This window comes from Apium graveolens, chromosome 11 (assembly GCF_009905375.1).
Source record: "Apium graveolens cultivar Ventura chromosome 11, ASM990537v1, whole genome shotgun sequence".
NCBI classification, from domain to species: domain Eukaryota; kingdom Viridiplantae; phylum Streptophyta; class Magnoliopsida; order Apiales; family Apiaceae; genus Apium; species Apium graveolens.
The window spans coordinates 15,851,313-15,876,220 of record NC_133657.1 but is presented as its reverse complement, the minus strand read 5'-3'; the positions used below and the strand labels follow the sequence as shown (position 1 = coordinate 15,876,220).

The 24,908-nt window shown below is 33.1% G+C and overlaps 2 protein-coding genes across 5 annotated transcripts; both read right to left on the bottom strand.

The window, feature by feature from the left end:
• Positions 1 to 2,976: 2,976 nt before the first annotated feature.
• On the bottom strand, positions 2,977 to 4,419 carry LOC141695380 (uncharacterized). Its single transcript, XM_074499628.1, has one exon. It carries the CDS (start codon positions 4,417 to 4,419, stop codon positions 2,977 to 2,979), a length of 1,443 nt encoding a protein of 480 aa, XP_074355729.1.
• A 4,543-nt stretch (positions 4,420 to 8,962) lies between these two features.
• Positions 8,963 to 11,576, bottom strand: LOC141695079 (NAC domain-containing protein 73-like). 4 transcript variants are annotated; one of them, XM_074499321.1, is made up of 4 exons: positions 11,065 to 11,576; positions 10,731 to 10,914; positions 10,418 to 10,607; positions 8,963 to 9,641 (listed from the first exon to the last, which is right to left on the bottom strand). In XM_074499321.1, the coding sequence occupies exons 2-4, from the start codon at positions 10,881 to 10,883 to the stop codon at positions 9,121 to 9,123; spliced, it is 864 nt and encodes a 287-aa protein (XP_074355422.1). In that variant the 5' UTR covers positions 10,884 to 10,914; positions 11,065 to 11,576; the 3' UTR covers positions 8,963 to 9,120. The 4 variants fall into 4 exon arrangements, with proteins under 4 accessions (XP_074355422.1, XP_074355423.1, XP_074355421.1 ...); XM_074499322.1 differs by having other exon boundaries at positions 10,731 to 10,860; XM_074499320.1 differs by having other exon boundaries at positions 10,731 to 10,961; positions 11,065 to 11,574.
• Between the last annotated feature and the right edge of the window lie 13,332 nt (positions 11,577 to 24,908).

The following is a 24,908-nucleotide window of genomic DNA, read 5'->3' as shown; positions in this document are numbered from 1 at the left end:
TGTGAAATAATGTGCTTCATACAACAGTTTAAAATATAGTTGGTTAAATTTCATGTTTACAAGACGGTTTTGGATATTTTCATAAAAACCGTTGTCTGTTTAATGAAGATAGAAAAAAAATTGACTTGTATTACATTACATTCCAGGTACACAGTACCACACAATAACATACCAAACCAAAACCAGCAGTCCATAAATCAACCAAACAACCAACATTAAACTAGAAATGTTAAATTAAAACTGTAAACCAATTCTAAGAGACTAGAAATTATACCAATTGTTCATAAAATAGGTCAACCACATACTTCAATAATTGAGTAATAAGTCCAATCGCACACGAAATAAATGAAATTAAAATGTGCCAAAGCTGTTGACGCAAAGAGTTCTACAATCAGTAGTGAATGTTACAATGAAAATGAGTAGACAATTCTTGTGCCTTGCCGTTGCCACTAACATGCATACTGCTTAGCCACAGTTTTGAAGGCCTTGTTTTATGCTTGACGCTGGTAACGCTGCACAAATAGAAAACATAACATTAACCTTAATTTCTACAAGTTTGATACCACAAATTGTAAAAGTGTATCATCTGCAATAATAAACATATCTCCGGCCGGACTCCTTTTCCCAAGTTAGCCATAATATTCATCTGTGTTTGTCCGCCAAAAGATTATTTTTGCTATGATAAAATCATCATCTATTATAACAAGAGAAGTCAATGTCAACTAGATGATGATTTTACCACGGCAAAAGTAATCTCATCAATGGGTTGACCAGAAGTACATATAGTTAATCTGGGTTTCACCTATAAGAAAAAGACGGGTCAGCAGTACATGGAGTGAAAGCTGTATAAAAAATTATATATATTACCATCATGGAAGCTGAATCCATTCTTCTTCCTCTCGCATATAACTAGTGTTTTCATCGTCATGTTCATCAACATTAGGGAAAAGGGGCAAATACAGGTCATTCTCAAGTTCTACTTCTACAGAGCCATCATTTTCCTCATCACAGTGGTCATGAAAGTTCTTTTCTGGTAGCTTTAGCACTACAGACCAAAATTTCTCAAGAGGATCATCAATGTAGCAAACTTGCTTAACATGTTTTCCTAGCATGAATGGATCATTTATAAATCCTAATTTGTTCAAATTAACCAATATAAATCCCAAGTCATCAACCTTAACCCCTTTGTTAATATCTACCCAATTACAACGAAATATAGGGACCCTGAAATTATTATAGTCTAACTCCCATATACTTGTTATAACTCCATAATAGGTGTGTGCAGTTTGTTCAACAGTTTTATCTTTTTCAACAAGCATCAAAGTATCTGCAACAACAGAGACACCACTACACTGAACTTGTCGATTATCATCGCGGTCCTTGGTGCTATAACTATCACCGTTAATTCTATAACTGCTGAATGTAAGAACATTCTTGTTAGGCCCTTCTACAATCCACCTTATCTCATCACCTATGGTATTATCTTCTTGGAGCAATTCTGTTGCAATCTGTCAAAAAATATACTAATTTATAGTAATTATAATATAATTAAAATATGAAGTTTCACTGTGTACTTATATATAAGCTACTTTTAAAGTAAATGAACATAATACCATAGGTGATGAGATATAATTACTTTAAAAATTTATTTAATTTAGCTCGATGTTCTCCTTCTAGGTTTGTGTTTTAATTTAGTTATCACTGGCATTTTTAATTAGGACGACATGAAAAAGTAATAAATAGACTAATAGAAATCTTACCTTTTTCTTGAACCATTCGGCGAATTGATCATTTTGCTTGTTCTTTAGCCACACTTGGTCATTTTCATATTGCGGGTATCTTACCATCAAAGATGCCATATGTTCACTACAAGAAAAATAAATTGGTCAATTTTTGAATTATGAAAAGGCAGAAAATAAATAAATAACAAAATACACACACACGTTAGTACATAACTTACTCAAAATATGGCCTGATGTCATTGCTATTTTGCAGGAAACATAAATATGCAAGCTGCAAGTCCTCTTTGCTCGGTTTTATGATTGTGGCACCGGATAAAGGTCTGCTTATTCCATTTTGCTCATACCTAACATTTTCTGGCAAACCTATGGTTGCTTCACCAAAATTGACCAAACATTCAACGGCCTCCTCGGCAACATATGCATCTGCAATACAGCCTCCGGGATGAGCAGGGTTTCGTACATATCCCTTAAACGCCTTCATATATCTCTCGAAAGGATACATCCAACGAAGAAAGATTGGCCTGCAAAGCTTAACCTCTCTCACAAGATGAACTGAGAGATGGATCATCACATCGAAGAACGAAGGGGAAAAGTGTTTTTCTAGTTGGCATAATGTTTCCACCAACTCAGATTGCATTTTTTCCAATTTATCTACATCGATGACTTTACTGCAAATTGCCTTGAAAAATAGGCAAAACCTTATTATTTCGCACCTGACTTGTTTTTGCAGTACTGACCGAATTGAAATTGGAAGTAGATGATGCAATATCGTGTGGCAATAATGAGATTTCATTCCACCAAGCCGAAGTTTTTCCATATTTACAAGATTCTTAATATTTGAACAAAATCCATCCGGTAACTTCATTTGAAGAAAGGATGAGCAAACTACCTTCTTTTCTGTATTTGATAAGTTCCATGAAGCCAAAGGTACCTTCTCTTTCTTGCCGGGAGTTTTTGGCCTCAGCTCCGTTCTTATTCCCATATCAGCCATATCAAGACGGACAAACTCCCTATCTTTTGTCTTTCCATGAATATTTAGCAAAGTTCCGAGTAAAGCTTCACATATATTTTTCTCGATGTGCATCACATCGAGAACATGCCTAACCAGAAAAAACTTCCAATACTCAAGTTGGAAGAATATAGAAACCTTCTTCCAAACTGGTCGAGCTTCACCTTTCTTCCATCGAGGTTGGCGTTGTGTCTTACCAAATACATGGTCCCTTAGATATTGTACTCATCCAAAAACCTGCTCACCAGTTAATAGAATAGGAGCAACATCCTTCTCAACAGTGTTATCAAAAGCCGTTTTCTGCTTTCTATACGGATGATGAGGGGGCAGCCACCTCCTATGCCTCATAACCACCGTCTTTCGATAATGAACGAGCCTAGTAGCCTTTGTGTTATCAACACAGACAGTACAATCATTATACCCTTTAATTACGTTTCCTGACAAGTTTCCCAAGGCCGGATAATCACTTATTGTCCATAATAATATACCCCTAAGTAAGAAAGAATCTCGTTTATATGCGCCATACACTTGTTTCCCGAGCCACAACTGTTGCAGATCTTCTATAAGCGGTTGAAGGAACACGTCGATATCATTTCCAGGCTCCGTTGGTCCTGATATTAACAAGCAGAGCATAATATACCTTCTTTTCATACAGAGCCAAGGTGGAAGGTTGTAAATTGATAGCAAAACCGGCCAACTAGAATAATCAATACGGTTTCCACGAAAAGGATTGAAACCGTCAGAGGATAAAGCTAACCGAAGGTTCCTGCTATACGATGCAAAATCAGGCCACTCTTTATCAACATCCTTCCATGTTTCTGAGTCAGCCAGATACCTCATTTTACCATCCTTTTGTCGCTCGATGTCATGCCAAGTCATGTCCTTTGCAATTTGGGGTGTGTTGAACAAATTTCTTATTCTTGGTATCAACGGGAAATACCATAAAACCTTGGCAGGGACTCCTTCCTGTTCTTCTCCTTTCTTATTCAATTTCCATCTAGAGGCCTTACATATCCGACAAGTTGTCTCGTCTTCATTTATCTGGCCACGATATAAGAGACAATTATTCGGGCATGCGTGTATCTTCTCATACCCCATTCCTAATGCATATAAGGTTTTCTTTGCTTCACTGAAAGAAGAAGGGATATTGTTGCCTTCCGGAAGCAAATCCCCAATCAACAACAGAACATCGGAAAAACATGAATCAGACATACCATGTTTCACCTTCAAGTTGAATAACTTAACCAACGCTTTCATCTTAGTGTAATTCTCACAACCAGGATAGAGAGGTGCATGCTCACCTTTGACATGATTCATGAAATCTGAAGAATCGGAGGAAAAATTATCATCAACTTCGTCAGCTTCACCCATTCCTGTGTAGGCCTGGTTTAAAGATACAGAGGAGTCGCTTTCATCCGGTAGAGAACTTTCTGCAGAATTTGCCTCCCCGTGCCATATCCAGCATGTATAAGTTTCATCTATGCCATATTGAAAAAGGTGGTTTTTAACAGTCCGAGCATTCCAAGATTTGCTGTGTGCACACTTTAAGCATGGACAACTTATTTTTCCTTCATTATAACCATTCTCAAAGGCAAACATCAGTAAATCCTCCACTCCTTTTTTAAACTCTTTTGTTCTTCTATCAGCTATTAACCATGATCTATCCATCTTTTGATATAAACAAACTGAAAAAAGAAAAATTTAAGCCGTAAAAAACAGAACATAGTACCATTAGACTATATCTTCAACTATTAAACACCAAATTTAACAGAGTACATGTGAGCACAAATTAAACAACTACAGATTAAGCACAAATTAAACTAAAAAATCAATAAAAATTAAAGTAGAGCAAGATGAATCAAGCTACAAGTTAAACCTAAATTAAAATAGAAATTATACCATTAAACACCAACTGCAACTAAACAACAAATTATACCATTAAACAGAAGTAGAAATCCTACCAGTAAACACCAAAGTAAACAGAGTACAGGTGAGCAGTGAGCACAAATTAAACAACTATAAATTTAGCAGAAATTAAGCTAAAAATTCAACAAAAATAAAACAAGAGCTAGATGAGTCGAGCTTCAAGTTGAGCAAACAGATCCAAAGAAACAATGGAGGTTAAATTACCTAACGGAGGTGAGAAAATCAAAGATACGGAGGCCGCCGTATGGAGAGAGTGAGAGAGTGAGAGAGTGAGGATATAGATGAGAAGTGAGTGAACGACCTAATTTGACTCAATTATTTTGCAGTTGGTCCGACATAATTAAAGCTCAATGATTGTGATGTTATCTTATTTTTTAGTTCGGGTTTATGTGATTTCCGGGTTTTTTAGTTCGGGTTTCTATGATGTTCGGGTTAAAAAACCGACTCAATTCATCCGATATATGAATCGAGGACTCGGTTTAGGATTTGCGAGATCTAAATATAGATCCGCGGTTAAATCCTGCAGATTCGTGGTTCGGGTTTCTGTGATGTCCGGGTTAAAAAACCGACTCGATTCATCCGGTATATGAATCAAGGACTCGATTTAGGATTTGCGAGATCTAAATATAGATCTGCGGTTAAATCTTGCAGATTAATGGTTCGGGCTTCTGTGATGTCCGGATTAAAAAATCGACTCGATTTATCCGGTATATGAATCGAGGACTCGGTTTAGGATTTGCGAGATCTAAATATAGATCCGCGGTTAAATCCTGCAGATTCGTGGTTCGGGTTTCTGTGATGTCCGGGTTAAAAAACCGACTCGATTCATCCGGTATATGAATCGAGGACTCGGTTTAGGATTTGCGAGATCTAAATATAGATCCGTGGTTAAATCCTGTAGATTCGTGGTTCGGGTTTCTGTGATGTTCGGGTTAAAAAACCGACTCGATTCATCCGGTATATGAATCGAGGACTCGGTTTAGGATTTGCGAGATCTAAATATAGATCCGCGGTTAAATCCTGCAGATTCGTGGTTCGGGTTTCTATGATGTCCTGGTTAAAAAACCGACTCGATTCATCCGGTATATGAATCGAGGACTCGGTTTAGGATTTGCGAGATCTAAATATAGATCCGCGGTTAAATCCTGCAGATTCGTGGTTCGGGTTTCTGTGATGTCCGGGTTAAAAAACCGACTCGATTCATGCGGTATATGAATCGAGGACTAGGTTTAGGATTTTATATAAACATTAATATGATTTTGTCTATGCTATTTGGTAAGGCGGTGTGAATTAATATCTTATATTTTAATTAAATCACTTGCTCAATCATTAATCGTTAATGTTTGGGTAGGAATCACTGAACTTTGACTGTTGCCAATCCCGAGGCAGAGATTGTCTACTACATGGACCCTCTTAAATGTCGCATTGCTAATGGAGAGTGGGTGGAAGTCGTAGACAAGTAAGTTTAAGTTCTAAAATTTGTGTATTAAGTGTTCAACCTTGACATATCATGCACAGTTTGTAGTGGTTTGATTATTTTATTGTCGCAATTCTGGTTGCAGTGCCATTAAATTTTACAAAGAAGATCTGAACAACCTTGCAAAGAAGAAAATTTTATGGGAGAACATGGCGGTAATGATCAATTCTCATCATATATTATGTATGTAATATAATGAGATTGTATGAAAAAATTTATTTATTATCACAGCAAGTTCCAGTCCAGGCAGGAACCAAGGAATGTGGCTTGTTCGTAATGCGTTACATGAAGGAGATCATTGAGGATAAAGAACTTGAGTTTGCTGCCAAGGCGAGATTATCATTTTGATTTTTTCAATTGACTTAATACTCTTACCCTTATGCCTTGTGTAACGCGTACTTTTGTTTTTTTCAGTGGATGCGCAGGTCAAACTTGGCTTATACAACTGATGACATCAATGAGATCCGCATTGAATTTGCAAAATATTTCATGAAACGCTACGCGAGCTAGGTTGCAGTGTCGGGGTCTTTTTATTGAACTAGATATGAACTTTGTTTTTGAATTATAACAGTTAATGAATCGTTTGTGAAATTCGGGTTGGCAGAATGATAGATTTTGTCTCAATCTATCGGTGGATTGAATGGGCTTTAGATTTGTTTCAAATCTATTTCTAGATTTAAGTATTTCGTACGATTGGTTAGTAGTTCTTTTGATGGATGGCTTTTGGGATTAACTAGTAGTTCTTTTGATGGATGGTTTTTGGGATATTTGTAGTTGGTATACTTTTAACGGATTGCTTAATAGTTCGGCTGATTTATTCTAGTGTTGCATCTTTTGGTTATTTATTGTTGATTGTTGGAACAAATTGTTTGGTGTTGGAATTAGTTTTAAGTTTCGACAGGTGGTGGTTACAATTGGTCAATTTGATATGGAATTTTTTTTACAACAACATATAATTGTGTTTTTATTCCAAAAATACCATTGTGCCAAAGTAATTGGACAACACTATAACAATGTTATAACTGTTGACTAAAGCTAGATAACCAACTTTGTACAACATGTTAACATACTAACCATTATGCCTAGCACATTCACATAACTGGAAAAGGTTTTAAGCCATTGTCTCAAAGCCTTCTTTACAATATCTCAGGTACAAACTGATGTATGAGACAGGCTTAGAAAATAATTTTAACTGTAAAATGTTGTGGTTAGGCTTCCAAATAACACAACAAAAAATAAACCGTTATTTAAAAAAACAAAAAAAAGAACATCAACACACTCACTTCAGGTTTAATAAATGTTGTCTACATGGGTAAACCATTGTATGTAGTTCTTCACAACAATGGTCCTTCTATTGGAACGGTTGTTAATCCTAGTTTTGCACAACAGGTAGAAAACAGTTGTTGTTACTAATTACAGTAACGGTTCCTACGACTGTTGTCTAATTACATATCAGACGGCTCCTCAATAATCAACGGAAAATTAGCATATCAGACCATAGTGAATGTTATCAATCTTGTACGATAAAGACATTATTATATATATATTGAATATATAACTAATTCATAAGAACATTGCTAATTCTTAAATCACATAAGCATATAAGAATTAACAGTTGTATGATTCAGTTTTTCTTGTAGTGATTTATGCATGAAACGTGTACTTTAGATAGTGTTGGTGTGAGGCTATATATTATTTTTTAGTAGAGAGACTAATGTACCGTTATTTTAATCATTTTTCATTTTGTTTATGAATGATTTCAATCTTTTTCATATAAAAATTCAATTTCGTGCCAAACTTTTTTTTAATTCAATTTTTTTATAAATATTAGTACTTAAAATTCTAATATTTCAATGTTATTATAAACGAAATAGTATGAAATTTTATGTGGTCAATATAATTATTTTTAATTTTTAACTTATAATAGATCGAATAAAGTCATATGTTTTAGTGTGTGTATAAGTTTTATTCTTATACTAAAATTCAATTATGAAGATAATTTTATATTAAAATTAAACTATTTTGTACCAGATAAACAATTACAAGAACTACCGTGTTTTATTCACAGAATTCTAAATATAAGTAATTTTAATTATATTAAACAAATATATAATTCACATTTTTGTAAATAGAGTATTCTAAAAATCTTTTAAGTCAATATATTTTTCAAATTAAATTTACTGCAAGAATTAATTTTTTGTAAAATTGTAAAAAATATCTCTTGATTTTGTATGAAATATAAATTAGAATTTGAAATTTATTCTTTAATAAAGTTGGTTGAGTTCAAATCCCGAAATTTTACCCGATCATACGATAATTTAAACTAAATATGATTACTTTTAAAAATCGGGCCAGGTCCATGATAAATCATAATAAATTGAACCAATAATTTTGATATATATTATTTATTGGTTTGGCCATATAAAAATATCTAACATATTGATCCTTGTTGAGTTAGGAAGATAATTAAATAGATAGATCAATAAATAGATAAGTAGATTGGTTTTTTAAAAGTAAACTGCTAATTATGTTTGAAGTGGAAAAACATGTCCTGCCATCTACAACTCACATATATTATGTATATTAATTAACATATGTGGCTCGATTCTATCCAACAACATATTTTTTTAACTAAATTTTAAATATATCAATAAATTAATCATTTCAATTTAATAAAATGTCTCACTAATTTTATACCGAGCATAGATAAAGTATTTGTTATGGTCTACCTCAACCATTGCAGCATTCACACAACACCTCAACTTATAAAATCTATTTAACACTACTAAAAACTACTAACAACAAAGAAGATATCAATAATTTTTTTTTTTGAAGATATCAATAATTTATTAATATAATATGTATATTATTATCAGCCAATACAATTTCAGAAAAAAACCATCAATGAACGAATTCCGATGGACAATATTAATTACTTGAGTTAGAAACTAATTATCCCCATTCAATTAGGAAGTAGTCTGCTTAAAGGATATAAGAGACTGGTTGTAGTAATCAACGAACATTGTACCATTGTTCTTTGAGCTAGAACCTCCTCCATGCACGTGTGTATTAGTATTTACAGCAACCGCGTCCTTGGATAAATTGGCTGCAGAACGTCGTGAATTCGTTGCAGTAGGGGTACTGCCACTGCATTGTCTAGGTTGAGTTTGGAAGAAGATCTTGGAAACTACGAGCTCTCCATCCTTTTCGTCATCGTTGTTACCAAGATGATACTGATGCATTACCCAATTAGTCTTTTCGGGTTTTCGCTGCTTCCCGTAGTTGGTGTAGAGCACAAGTATTTTCTTGTAACCTTTGATGACTTTGCCTTGTTCAGTAAAAACTGCCCTGGTTTTGCCTGTTTTGTGCCATCGGGTTTCATTTCCGTCTCTGTCGGCATGCACTTTTCTTCTCTTTCTGGTTCCGGTGGTGTACGCTTTTGATGGTCTGTGGAAAAAATGTCGGATAAATCCATCTTTGCTTACACCTGCAGCCATATATATATATATATTTATTATCCACGACAATTGTTGTGTATTTTTCACATTGCTAAGAGAAGGCTACCTTAGTTTAAATTTTGTATGTAATGGTTAGGAGATATTTATTTAGTAGTATTGCTAGGTGTACAGAATGTTGTACATAATATTTGTATATAATTAGCATTTGATGTGAGGTGTTTAATTGATTTTATTGATGTAAATGCAGGTGGTCATTCCAATTAAAACACTTCACATGACATTATGTACAAAATTCTGTATTCGTACACCAAGCATTTTCCTTATGTTGGTAACTGAAATTTAGCTGGTCAAAATCATAGCCTTTGCTCGATTCCTGTTTATGAAATATCTTTCTAAATCCTCATTGCAATTGGTAGTTATTTTATATATGTTTATTGTAGAGACTCTAAAACAGCAATGAAATTTGATTCGAATCACAGACATTATGCATGATATTAACATTGAGGAACTACGACATATGCAAGGTATATATTTATTAAATACATAATGTTTGCGCATACCTTAATCTTTTTATGATGTAAAGCCACACACCTATTCTGAGAGAGAGTATTTGCATAGAGACGTACTGGCTAATATATCGCTTAAAATACAGTGTATAGACTTCTCACACAATCTTGCTCATATATATAGCAAAGACATAAAATACTACAAAATATTGTACTGCGTCAAACAAAATGTACACATAAACACATACGTCTTGTGTGTGTGAGAGACAGAGATAGGTGATGAGGTCTTTAAAGGTCACCTGGTAATTTTTCAGGATGTGCGTAGCAAATTCCGTTCTCTCCTTCAAGGGTGGGGATGAATTCATCAATCAGGGGGTGAATCTTACGAGTGTCAGACCTCACCTTTGCTTCTAAATGTTCAAGAAGTTCGTGATCGCTGGGATCAAACTTCACTCCAGCTGGAAGCCCTGGTAGATTATGAATACCACCCTACATCCCTCACAATATATAAAATTAACAGCAGCCTATTAATAGCTAAATATAGATATGAACATTTATAGTAAAATGGAATATTTACTAATTAGCTAGTAGGCATGCATATATGTACTATACCTTTTCCTGCCATTTGATCTGATGTCCACAGGAGGGGCAAGCTTTAACACGGTTATGAATGGGGCTTTCGTTATGATCAGTAGTTGGAGGTGCAGGTGAAGACTTTCTCACAATCGCCATGGCATCTTCGCTGCAGTCGGTGCACCAAGTCATGTTTAATATCTTCTATTGGTCAGGCTAGCTTCTACGATGATCATCAAACTGTATGAGACTTGTTCTTCTACTTCTTATCTAACAGTAATTTATATCTATGAAGAGTAAAATACAATTATATAATGAAACACCAAAGTACCCAAAGAAAGTAAAGTAAACAAAAAGCAGAGAGTGAATGAACCTTGTCTCATCTATAGCATAATTATGATTTATTGCATGTTCCTCAACCCCCTCCGGGTTGCTCTTCAAGGTTGGAAAGGTATTGTATTCCCTCTTCTACTAGTTCCACTTTTAAGCTTGTCCCTTTGTACAATTATTCCGAATTACAATAATTGCAAGAGATGAAATTTATAATACATGTAAAAGGACGTTGATACTTTGGAAGAGAACAAATGATTGTTGTAATATATAGAGAACAAAAAAAAAGATGAAATATAAATGAGGGGTTGCTCAGATAACAAGTTTTCTGGTAATTAGGCGTTTCCAGGAATATATGTATTGATAATAAATCAGTTTAGGGAATGTCCAAATTTATCTAAGAGGCCTAGCCAGAGATATATAGTTGCTTGATGATGTATATTAAAAACAATCACAAATACACATACATAACTCACAAATAGCTTGCAAGAATATGCTTACAAAACAAAGGAAGATAATTGAGTGCAGATGGGGCAACCTGAGAGGCTGGTTGAGCTGTCGTTCTAGAGTGTATTTCAAGGTAAATTTTCAAGGATACAACAAAATTAAAATAATTTATAGAGAATAAACAGTGAATTGTTTAAGTTTGACATTTACCTACAACTTTTTTTTATTTCTTCACGTAGACTTCTCATGTAATACAAGAAACCTCCGCTATATATATTTATATGATTCTGATGATCTTACACACGAGTCAGACACTGACCACGCACCATACGCACTACTAACACACATACACACACAGTGGATTTAAACCACAGAAGAAGTGAAGGAATAAGATCATGACGACTATATATCACTGGTCTGCATTTGTTGTTAAAAGAGTTGGTAGATCACATTTGAGCACAACTAGATATATAAAACTGAAATTATGTCAAAATAAGTTGAAAAATGTTGAAAAGAAAAAAAAAAGATGTTTATATGGGTTAGCTCTCGACGGATTGTTAATTTAAGCGGATCTAGAAAAGTAAATATTGATAATTACTGCCCTGATTGTGCTCCATCCGATTCATAGTGAGATATTGTTGCAAAACATGAATGTAAAACATTATAGCAGTTAGTACCGTACAAGAAAGTGGAATGCAAAATTATAATTAGTGGTACCTAGTAACTGCTTTGCACCGAGGCACATGGGTTTTATTTTTAATATTTTTTTAATTTATTTATGTAAAATTATTTTTTTAGTTCTAACAATTGTTGTAAAATGAATTAATAAACTTTTCAAATGATACTGAATAAACAAAAATTAGATATTATATGATATTAAAATTGCAAAGGTGGCACTCTTGTTTTAGTCCACCTACTTTTAGAAGATAAACTATTAAACTCATTAAATTATTAAATAAAAATAAATGAAACAAATCTATTATATATATAATAGAGCAAATAGGGGTTCATTGAGACATTTTATTCATTGTAAAATTACTAAAATATCCCTTATAATTATATATGTTAATAACTTTTCATTTAATATGCACGTATTAATTACAACTAAGGTGAATATATTAATTAGCCTAACTCATTATTACATATATTTATTACCACTTCATCATTTAAAACAATTTATAACTATATATATAGCTTACATCTATCTTAATCTATCTTAAAACTGAACATAATTTTAACACAATTTTAAAAAAGTTATTATGTTGTGTCAATATATTAAATACAAAGACTATTTTTAAGAAAAAAATAGGTTAGTGTACTAAGATTTCAGTGTGAATAACACAAATTATTTTTATATGAATGGTACAAGTAATTTTTATAAAAAAATATAGTTGCCATCATACGACCAAAACTAAACGTACACAAATATTAGATCGAAAGATATACGTGATATACTGCTGAAATATATTAAACGTATATAAATGTAACAAATATCTACTTTAATGTATTTAAGAAAAATAGTTGAGCAAATTTGTGGGTCAGTAATCTTACGACACATACTACTTGGAGATTATTAATCCCATAATACAAAGATTTCAGGGTGACGAGTATAAATTATTTTTATGCAAATGTTATAAGAAACTATTTTTAGAGAACATCGTAGTCATCATACGACTGAAACGAGACGTACATAAATATTACATCGAAATATATATGTGATATAATACTAAAATTTTTAAACATATTTATATATAACAAATATCGAGTTTTCATGTATATAAGAAAACAGTTGAGTAAATTTGTAGGATTATTAATCGTACGACACAAATTATTTGGAGATAATTAATCTTACAATACATATTTTCGCCAAGATCAATAATCATGTAACTTAATTATCACACAGTTTATTCGTATTTTGAAAAAACCCGTGCCTTGCACGGGTTAAATAGCTAGTTTTAGACAATAGATCACATTAAAAATTTGAAAAATTTACGCTCAGATATAAATTCGGGTTTCATGTTCTCAGAAAATGAGCGGTTTAACATTTCAGACAATAAGATTAAAATGTTACAACCTAGGTGAATTATATAAAAATTCTTTTTGCACAATATTTTTTCTACTGTTTTTTTTTATTTAGTTATGTCGCCTAAGAGGATATGGAGAACATGTGGTCAAGTGATACATGATAGAGCAACATAAAGATGGCCGTGACAGAATGTAGGACTGAGAAGATACACACTAACCTTTTCCAAAGACTGGCCTTAACTTTTATTAGTCGTCATTGTAAAACATACTTGCAACGACATCCGTCTCCTCTTAAATATGAAAGGTCATTTAGAGTTGCTTTAATTTGATGTTATAGTAAATCTCGGAATAATATGCATATGTTAGATATTTTAAATGCTGAATATGCTAATTTTTACAAGTGATATGATTAAAATGCTATAATATAGAAGTATCTAGTCATTGTTCCATATATCAATTTGATTGATTATTAATTCTAAAGTCATTGATAAATATCTTGGTCATATATGCTTTTCTAATTGGAGTTAAGTCATAGATATGTTGTGGTTGTTTCTGAAATTGGTGCTTCTTTTTAAAAGTTATTCCTAAATCCTAATACATGATTGGACTTAGGACATATTCATGAAATAAATAATTAATTGGCAAATTTAATAATTGATTAAATGAGATTTAATTGATTATAAATTAATTAAGAAAAGTTCTTAATATTATTAATTAAGGATTTAATTTTTGGAAATTAAATCAAGAGAGAGAATTATTTCTAAAGTGTTTAGAAAAAGGATTAATAATTAAAAGGTGTTTTAATTATTAATGAGAATAATAAATGGGAAAATAATAATAATATTTATGGGAAAATTTCAGCTGAAAATTTTGCCTATAAATACACTATTATAGACCCTATTTTTATTTTAACCCGAAAACCCAAAAAGTTTGGAAAACCCAATTCTCTCCACCTCCTTCCTCCTCCTTAATATCGTTTTCTTGGTGGATACCAGTGGAGTGCTTCACACTTGAGGAGCAACTGCTAAGGATCTCTGATCGTTGTCTCCGAATTATATTTTAAAGGTTAGATTCGATCCCTCGAATTTTTATTCACGATTTATATGCTTTTATTTGGATTTTGTATGTGTAAAAGTGTTTTTCCATGACCCCGTTGCGTTAAAAATCCAACAATGGTATCAGAGCAAGGTTGTATGCATATATATCTGTGATAAAAATTTCAGAATTTTATGTGCTTGTATGAATTAATTATGATTTTTACAAGTTATATCATGGATTAATTTTGTCTGATGAGAAATCGTTTCTCAGAATAATTTTGAATGTTGATCTGGGTTCTACAAGTGTTGTAGATCGTTTGGATATTTTTTTCATAATTTTAGGATGTATAGATTTTTTATTATGAATTTTTGAAGTTCTTGTAATTAAAATTCATAATTAAATAAGTATAAATATATGTATATATAGTATATATATATGTTTTGTATTGTCTGTACAGCCCGACTGTTTTAGGCGATATACTGCTGTTGCTTCCTGTAATGCGTTACAGCCCGACTGTCCACATTAAATTTGATTTTTTGGGAGTTTCGTAACTCCGTTTTAGGCGTGCAATATATCGTTGGATTCATTTTTCCAAGACGGATCTAATGGACTGATCAAATTTTAGTTTATATAAAAGTTTTGAACTGTTTATATTTCTAAAAGTGTTTTAAAGCTGTTTTTAACTGTTTTAACTGCTTTTAAATGCTTCATGTGATACATAGAGATGTATAATGCTTAGACCAATATGCTAGATGATGTAACATGCCTACCTTGATGTTTATTCATGTTGATATATGTGATATATGCTTAGTTTATCATGTGATGATAGATTTAGGTGAACTTAAATGAACATAAGGCGTTTGTTAGACAACCTAGTATAGTGAAATTGTTTCATAACCTTAAGAACAATATTATGAATACAATCATGAGATTCTTGTGTTTATGAAACACGTAATTGAATATGAATTTTCGATATGAGAGAAAGGATGATTCTGTCAACAACAGATTTCTATCTGTAAGAAAGGGTTATTAAGTGACGCCTCTTGACAATGCTCCACCCGATCTGGGAATCATCTGATTATTGATTATTGATTTGAAATATTTAATTTAAAAGGAAGAATTTCTTTATAATATGATTATGATTGTAACGTAATATAATCCCTCTAAAATTAAATAATATCAAGTAGTAATTGGCCAATGACACAACGGGCTTGTGTCGGTCATAGCCTTCCAACATGATAGAAAAGTAGTTCTTATTTTTAAATCATTGTCATTTTGTGCCACAGCCGAGGGCTTTGATTTCGAAATAAGAAATACTTGTCTATTACATAGAGATGTGTACATTGAATAAGAATCTAAAGGTCGTTACGTGCCACAGCCGTGGGCCTTTGGGGACTGATTCAATTGTACGGAATGTTGGGTTTGACTTGACTTAGAATATTGAGTTTGTCGTGCCACAACCGTGACTCAATTATTCAAGAGGCTAAAGTTTGATTAGGGAATAACATTAGATGTAATTGACAAGAGTTGTCTGCCTATTGAACATTACATAGCGTTTCGTGCCACAGCCAGGGTTGTGTAATGGAATGTAGGATCCCTATTCCCACTAGCATTATGAATGCTTAATTTTTCACGTAGGGGGTTGAATAAATTTGGAAAACTAGTGGGAGCCACTTATGAATAAAGACCCGATTCATATAGTATTTTGAAATGAAATCGAATATTTGCTAAGTGTTGTTATGTGTTTAATCATTTACAGATTTACTTTGTACATTATGTCTTCTGCACTATCACTCAGGAGCATACTGGATGCTCACAAATTGACTGGTCCTAATTATGCTGTCTGGCTTCGAAACTTGAGAATTGTTCTCAGGATTGAGAAGCTGGAATACGTGATTGACTCACCTAAGCCTACTGAACCTGCTAGTGATGCACATAATGATGAACATGTTGTGTATCGTAAGTGGATAGATGATGCAAATGTTGCTCAATGCATCATGCTAACTTCCATGAACATTGAGCTACAGAAGCAACATGAGCATATGGATGCTCATACTATCCTCATGCATCTACAAGAGTTGTATGATGTGGCGGGGAGGACAGCTCGATATGAGATATCGAAGGAGTTGTTCGGTTGTAGGATGTCTGAGGGAACATCTGTGAATGACCATGTACTTAAGATGATCAATTTGATTGAACGTCTTGGACAACTTGGTTTTGCCATGGATGGGGAGCTGAGCCAAGACTTGGTCTTGCAATCACTTCCGAGTTCGTTCTCGCAGTTTGTTGTGAACTTTCACATGAATAAGTTGGATGTCAGCCTGCCTGAACTCCACAACATGTTGAAGACTGCGGAATCGAATTTTCCCCCTGAGAAGAGTTCTGTTCTTCTAATTGGTGAAGGTTCCAATCCTAAGAAAAGGAAGAGGAACTCTTCCAAGAAGAAGAAAGTAGGTGAGAAAACGCCGGTTCCACCAAAAGCGGAAGACACCAAGAGCAAAGTTGTTTGCTTTCACTGTAACAAGGTGGGGCACTGGAAGAGGAACTGCAAGGTTTACCTTACAGAATTGAAGAAGAAGAAGGGTAGTGAGACTACCGCTTCTGATTCGGTTATGTTCATGATAGAAGTGAATATGTCATTAAATCAAATTTCTACTTGGGTATTAGATACCGCCTGTGGTTCTCATATCTGCAATTATTGCAGGGACCAAGGAGAAGTAGGACTCTTGAGGAAGAGGAGGTGATTCTACTGATGGGAAATGGAGCAAGAGTTGCTGCTGAAGATGTAGAATCATTTCATTTACATATGCCTACGGGCAAGACTATTGTTTTAAATAATTGTTATTTTGTTCCCTCCATTGTGAGGAATATTATTCCCATGTTAGACTTGGATGGATTTTCATTTATTATTGAGAATAATGAATGTTCTATTCTTAGAGATAATATTCTTTATGGACGTGGTGCTTTAAATAATGGTCTTTATATGTGTGACATAATTTACTTCAGATTGAACAAACTAATAAAAGAAAAGGGATGATGAAAATCTCACTTTATAGTGGCACTGCAGTCTCCATTTAGTAGACATGGAGAGAGGACTGCAAATTTGCTAGGAATGGTACACACAGATGTATGTGGACCAATGTCTACGCAAGCCATGGGCGGATTTTCATACTTCATTACTTTCATAGATGATAGATCTGGATTCGGATATGTGTTTGATGAAACACAAGTCTGAGGCCTTTGAAAAGTTCAAAGAATATAAGTATGAAGTGGAGAAATAAACCAAACATAGTATCATAATTCTTCGATTAGATCGAGGTGGTGAATACTTGAATGGAGAGTTTCTAGATTATCTCAAAGTAAATGGTATAGTCTCCCAGTGGACTCCTCCAGATTGGTATCTGAAAGGAGAAATCGAACTTTGTTAGACACAGTTCGGTCCATGATGAGCTATGCAAATCTTCCAGTATTCCTATGGGGTTATGCATTGGAAACCTCAACATATTTACTGAATAAGGTGCCTTCCAAATATGTTCCTCAAACTCTGTATGAGATATGGAAAGAAAGGAAACCGAGTCTTAAACACGTTAAGATTTGGGGATGTCCAGCTTATGTCAAGAAAGTTGACCCAGATAAGCTGGAATATCGATCCGTAAAATGTAGTTTTGTGGGATATCCTAAAGAGACTTTAGGGTATTACTTTTACACCAATCATCGGGTGTTTGTCTCCAGACATGCTACCTTTTTGGAAAAGGAGTTTATCCTTGAAGGAAACAGTGGGAGCAAAATTGAACTTGATGAAGTTCAAGAAGCACAAACTACTACGGATCGAGTGGAAACACCTGTTCTGACTGAACAACCTTTTGTGGAACAGCCCATTCATAGATCAGGGAGAGTGTCTCGCCAACCTGAGAGGTAATATGGCCTTGTCATTGAGAATGACAATGAGTTATCGATCATTGATGATGACGACCCTGTAACCTATAATGAGGCTATGAGTAGTGTTGACTCAGAGAAATGGCATAGTGCCATGAAATCCGGAATGGAATCTATGTATACGGTATACAAAAGATAGATTATAGCAGATGGCCAGGTGGAGACCTATAAGGCCAGGCTTGTGACAAAAGGATTCAAATAAAGGCAATGGATTGACTTTGATGAAACTTTTTACCTATAGCCCTGTTAAAATCAGTTCAGATTTTGCTTGCGATTGCTGCTTACTACGACTATGAGATCTGGCAATTAGCCAGGTGGTTTTATTTCCAAGAGAAATGAAAACCTAGTGTGTAAGCTGCTGCGAACCATATGTGGTTTAAAGCAAGCTTCTCGAAAGATGGAACATTCATTTTGATGAGACAATCAAAGAGTTTGGTTTTATGAAAAAAACGTAGATGAACCATGTGTCTACAAAAGGGTTGGTGGGAGCGCGGTAACATTTCTTGTATTGTATTGAATTAGAGTTGACACACATAACAACATAGCAGACCCACTCACAAAGCTACTTTTTGAAAGTCACTTTGATCGTCATAAAGATGAGATGGGTATTAGATACCATAGTGATTGGCTTTAGTACAAGTGGGAGATTGAAAGGAATATGTCCTAAGTCCAATCATGTATTAGGATTTAGGAATAACTTTTATGTAATCTGTTTTGATTTCATTGATATTAATAAAAGACTTGTTTTGTTTTTATTACGGGCTTTATCTATTTAAGTGTTTAAATAAGATATACCATAGTTTAGAGTAAAGTTTTTTATGGATTATGATGAGATCATAATAGTGAGACCTAAAAGATGATAACTCTAAACTTAAATAGTTCCTGGTCATAGGATTACTAACTGGTAATTAATAATCCGCAAAGATCGGTACATACTATGCTTGCTTCATTATGAAGGATGTATGTTCTCATAGACATTTGTGTGGTGACACTATAGCTAGTATGTAGGTGCTTATTATAGAATAAGTTCACTGAACATGACTCGCACAGTTGAACAACTGATGGAGTTCACTCACGTGTCAGCAGTTGTTCACTTAGTGATAGTTGTACAAGTATCCTTAGACTTGAGGTCATCATAGTCATCTTGTGTACACTGAACTATGCTTTGGTTTAGTTCTTAGTCTCCAGGGACAATTATTAGGGCTCTACTGGGTATAGGAATTTGTACACGAAGATAGTGTATGATCAATAAAGGATCTACCCCTTCCAGTGAAGGAAGCGAATATTCAAGGCTGATCCACTTATGCTAGTTCAGGAATCTCTGGCCAGAGTGAATGAAATTAGAAAGGAGTTTCTAATTTGCATAGAACTACGCATAGTAAATGGTAAGCAAGTGATTGAATTAAATAGACTTGACACGAGATCCATGCCTTGTATTTAATCGGGACATTGTAGGGTAGAAGGAGTTTATTGTACGGTAACTATTCACTGAATAGGTTCTTGGTATTCTAAGCAGTGAATTCATATTATCCGGATAGTCGCGATATGCTGAGAAGTATCCCTCACGATGTAGAATAAATGTGATTAATTAATTAATCATATTTAATAAATTAGAGAATTTATATAAATAATGATAAAATAGTTTTATTATTATTTATTTCTACTACCGGCTTAATATTGAACCTACAGGGTCACACCATAAAAAGAGAATGATTTAATGGTGGAGGAATTAATTAATAATGGCTAATAATTATTTATTTATGAAATAAATAATTAATTGGAAAATTTAATAATTGATTAAATGAGATTTAATTGATTATAAATTAATTAAGAAAAGTTCTTAATATTATTAATTAAGGATTTAATTTTTGGAAATTAAATCAAGAGAGAGAATTATTTCTAAAGTGTTTAGAAAAAGGATTAATAATTAAAAGGTGTTTTAATTATTAATGAGAATAATAAATGGGAAAATAATAATAATATTTATGGGAAAATTTCAGCTGAAAATTTTGCCTATAAATACACTATTATAGACCCTATTTTTATTCTAACCCGAAAACCCAAAAAGTTTGGAAAACCCAATTCTCTCCACCTCCTTCCTCCTCCTTAACATCGTTTTCTTGGTGGATACCGGTGGAGTGCTTCACACTTGAGGAGCAACTGCTAAGGATCTCTGATCGTTGTCTCCGAATTATATTTTAAAGGTTAGATTCGATCCCTCGAATTTTTATTCACGATTTATATGCTTTTATTTGGATTTTGTATGTGTAAAAGTGTTTTGCCATGACCCCGCTGCGTTAAAAATCCAACACTTTTTATATATACTCTTACAGTTTCAGAATCATAAATATATCACAGATGCCCATGTACTGTAACGCCGATTTGGTCGTCACTATGAAACCTCAATCCAAAATAACATGTTGAATCAATAAATAAATGCCAGCAACTGAAATATAGCATCTGTGACCCCAAACCACACCAAGATCTTTTAAGGTTACAGTTCTAGAAACAAGAATTCCAAATTTCACCGATAAATTTTTCACTTTCTTTTAAACTCTTTTCAATAATTTACAAACTCAAAACTAAACCAGCTAGTATAACTTCGAAAAGAAGTATATTAGTCCCAACTATACAATACACAACTATAATATAATATAATATAAACAACTTTACATAACATAACTTACACTAATCCGCAAACCCTGGACCAACCACCTTCCAAAAGCTTCTTCTTTGCTTCCTTGAATTACGTGGTTAAATAGCGCAAGATAATCCTCACTTGAGGTTAAATTTGAAAACAGGCAAGTATGTGCCAAAGAAATGCTCAGCAAGTTCATTATAGCATACATATGGTCGTTTGATATAAAAACCGACATCTGCACTACAGTAGAACATTTAAAATTATAATTGCTGAATCGGAAAATTTTAGTTAAGGAATCCCAGAATTGGTTCCTTAAATATATTAAAAATCCTTTTGATATTTTTGAGCGAAATGCTTCAGTAATACTTTGAATCTTGACGAAAATAAAACTCGTAAAACAGTGTTTACGGAAATATCGTAAACAACAATAACATGAAACAATGATTACAGATGAATCATAAAATTTATTTAAAACCGAACTCCTGATATTAATACTCATTTTGTTGTCATATCAAATTAGATATCAATATGAACTTTGATGCTCACAACATCCCATACTGAAGTCAACATCAATCATCTATACTAATACCACCTTTGATATTTAACAACAATCTAAATATCCACATCAATTAGAACTGAATCAAAACTGCATTTCACCTTTTATTCAAAATAGAAACAGTTGATAAATCACTCCTTATAGGATTATCAAAAGCAATATAATAATTTAGATTGGAATCCACGAACGACGGTGTGTTGCCGCCGGTGATCAGTCGCGGAGAAACACCGGTATGCCGAAGCATATCCAACTAAACAAATGGGGCACCCAAGGCACATATCCGCCTAACGAGGTATTATATTTTATATAATACATGGCTCTCCGCTGGTCCACCGCCACATCCTCTTACGCAACCAGTAACCATCCAATCTTAAAGCATTTTATTAAAAAGGGGCATTATAATCGACACCCTTGTAAATTTTTATTCCCCCATTCACTTGGGTAGGAATACTCGCAACCAAGTCATTTTTCTCAAAATCCAAAATATTTATAAATCCATTAATTTGATAAGTAAAATTACTTTACTATTCTGAACATAGAACAACAGAAGAGTACTTGCATAATAAGCATTTAATTCAGCGATATGTAAAACATTTTTTTATTCAGAAGTGAGAATAGAGAAGAATACTTGCTTAATCATAAGCAGTTGTATATGAAAAATATTGAACTATTCTGGAATTAGAATAGCGTAGAAAACTTGCATAATATGATTCAAAATAAATATTACTTGAACAATAAGTGATGATAGGGATACTTGCCTTTGGGTTTTTAGCAGTTAGCCACACCCGCGATAACACACTTATCTCAGTCTGGCATCTCATGACTTCGATGTTCTTCTATTTTGACAACTCATTGATGTACTGCTCCTGCGATTGCTAGAAGCCATATATCCAATACCATTTCATTTTATTCTTTCCAATGTTTGGTCCTGATCAATTCGAATGATCCACATCTATAATTAAAAGATACAACTTTAATCGTCTAAGCGATAATTACTCGACGAACTACGGTTCAAAACCCTATTTTCTACCCTTACGATAGCCCGCACATAAAGAAAATAGTCAAATACAAGACTCTCGGATCACGCAAGCACGTAATTCACATAGCATATAAACACATAATCCATGTATCACATAATTCATATAACACATGCCTCGGTTCATCAAAAGGTTCGACTCGGTACGTTTAAAACTGAAATCGGGTCAAAAATATGATTTATCGATCAATAATCAACTAAGAATGATTCACAATTCAAATTACCTTTCATTACAAAAGAAATTAGGTCTAGAAAGTATTTTTATTGGAAGCAGAATGTTTTTCTGAGTCTATACGCGTTCATTTCGTATTAAAGGACGAACGGTTTATTTATTATGAATAAATTAAGAATGAATAGGAATAAATCAATCAATCAATAATAATAATTAATTTTTAAATACCAAAATATAGTTTTTAAAAGTTAAAAAATAATTTTTATGAATTATTTGAATTAATTATAAATAATTATACTTTATTTAACTATTTATAAATAAAATTAATTGATTAAATGATTTAATCAATTAATTAAATCCATAAATAATTAACTAAAATAAACTATAAATAATTAAATCAAATTGTATTTTTGAAAATAATAAAATAAAATAAAAGTTTGGAGTTAAAAACTGTTCGGTTAATTATTAAATAATTAACAAAATTAATTTTGGAAATAAAAATGATTTTTAGAATAAAGACTGAATTTTGTTTTATTTTTTAAAAAGAAATATGCAAAAACAGATTGGAAATTGGGCGTTAGGTTTTCTGTGGATTAAAAACGGGTCATGGAATGGGTTTGGACCGGGTTATCAAGAACCCATCCGGGTCCTTAAGAACACCGGACCAAAACTCAGAATCCGGTGACCTTAACAGACGTCGGCGAGTCCTAGTCGGGCGTAAATAAATCGTTTAGCCTGTGTTAAGTGTCTCCTATCAATCCTGGCATCTCGTTCCCATCGGAATCATCAACAACCGCCCCAGAATTCCAGAACTCCAGCCTAATCTCCATAAAATCCGACAAGCTCGAAGCTTATTCCGGCCAACAACTGAGTTTACTCATTTTTAAACCAAAATCAACGAATTATATACCAATTCAAAGCTCTAATCAACCCCAATCTAATCAAGCAATCACAATTAACAGCAAGCATCTCTGTAATCCAAAAATTCGAATTAAAAAAACTAGTACAAAGCAAAACTCGAGCTATATCATTTAGCAATCAAACAGTGCAAATAAATGATAGAATCAACTCCTGGAATCATGGTAAAACTATCTATAACATCGAAATCAATCAAAAACCCTCACAAATCATAATCGAATTTCAAGATCAAGAACACTAAAAAAATCATTTTTACATAATACATCACCTCAGATTCTGAAATTGGTATCAATAGAACGGGATTGAAACAAGGATCAATTTGGTATGTAGAACATCAAGATTAAATTCCTAGAACTCCCAGAATTGATGATTCTTTGATGAAGAACAAATCATACCCCCAAAGTTTTGTTTTCTATTTTCTGAATTTTTATATAAAAAAATGAATAATAAATCAGTTTTCAGCTATTTTTATTTTTAGAAAATAATTACCCCAAAATAAATTGAGGGTTTTATCCCCAAATTAAAATAATTAGGCCCCAAAATACTAATTAATACAATTTGTTACATTAATACCAGTGCCATGAAATTTCTAACCTCAGCCTAACCCTCGTTAATATAAATTCTAGATGCTCGAGTATTAGTGATTGAAATAATATTTGAAATTAAAAACAATACATTTAACATAAGTTAGGCATAGTCTAAAGTTTTAATTATATTTTTTACTTAAATATCATGAATGAAATCTAAGGTCTTACCTCTATCCATCATACCTTTTGAACTTGAAAAAATAACTATGACCCGCGTGTCTAAAACATCTTCGTATCAAGGTGTTATACTTTCAGTTCATTTACCCACTATATTTACGTTAACAGAGTACCTTATAATAATTAAAATGAAACATTAAATTTAAAATTTAAGTTATTGTATAATTAGTTAATTTATCCAATTTATAACTTATTGATTAGAACCTGCCATGATAAAGTTAGAATCTTATCAGAGGTTTCAGTCCAAATAGTGGGTTTATATTAATCATTAGTTGTAGATGTTCAAATACTGTTATCCCTCAACAATATTAATTCCGAAAGCATTCCATAAGTGTGCCCTAACAAAATTATGTA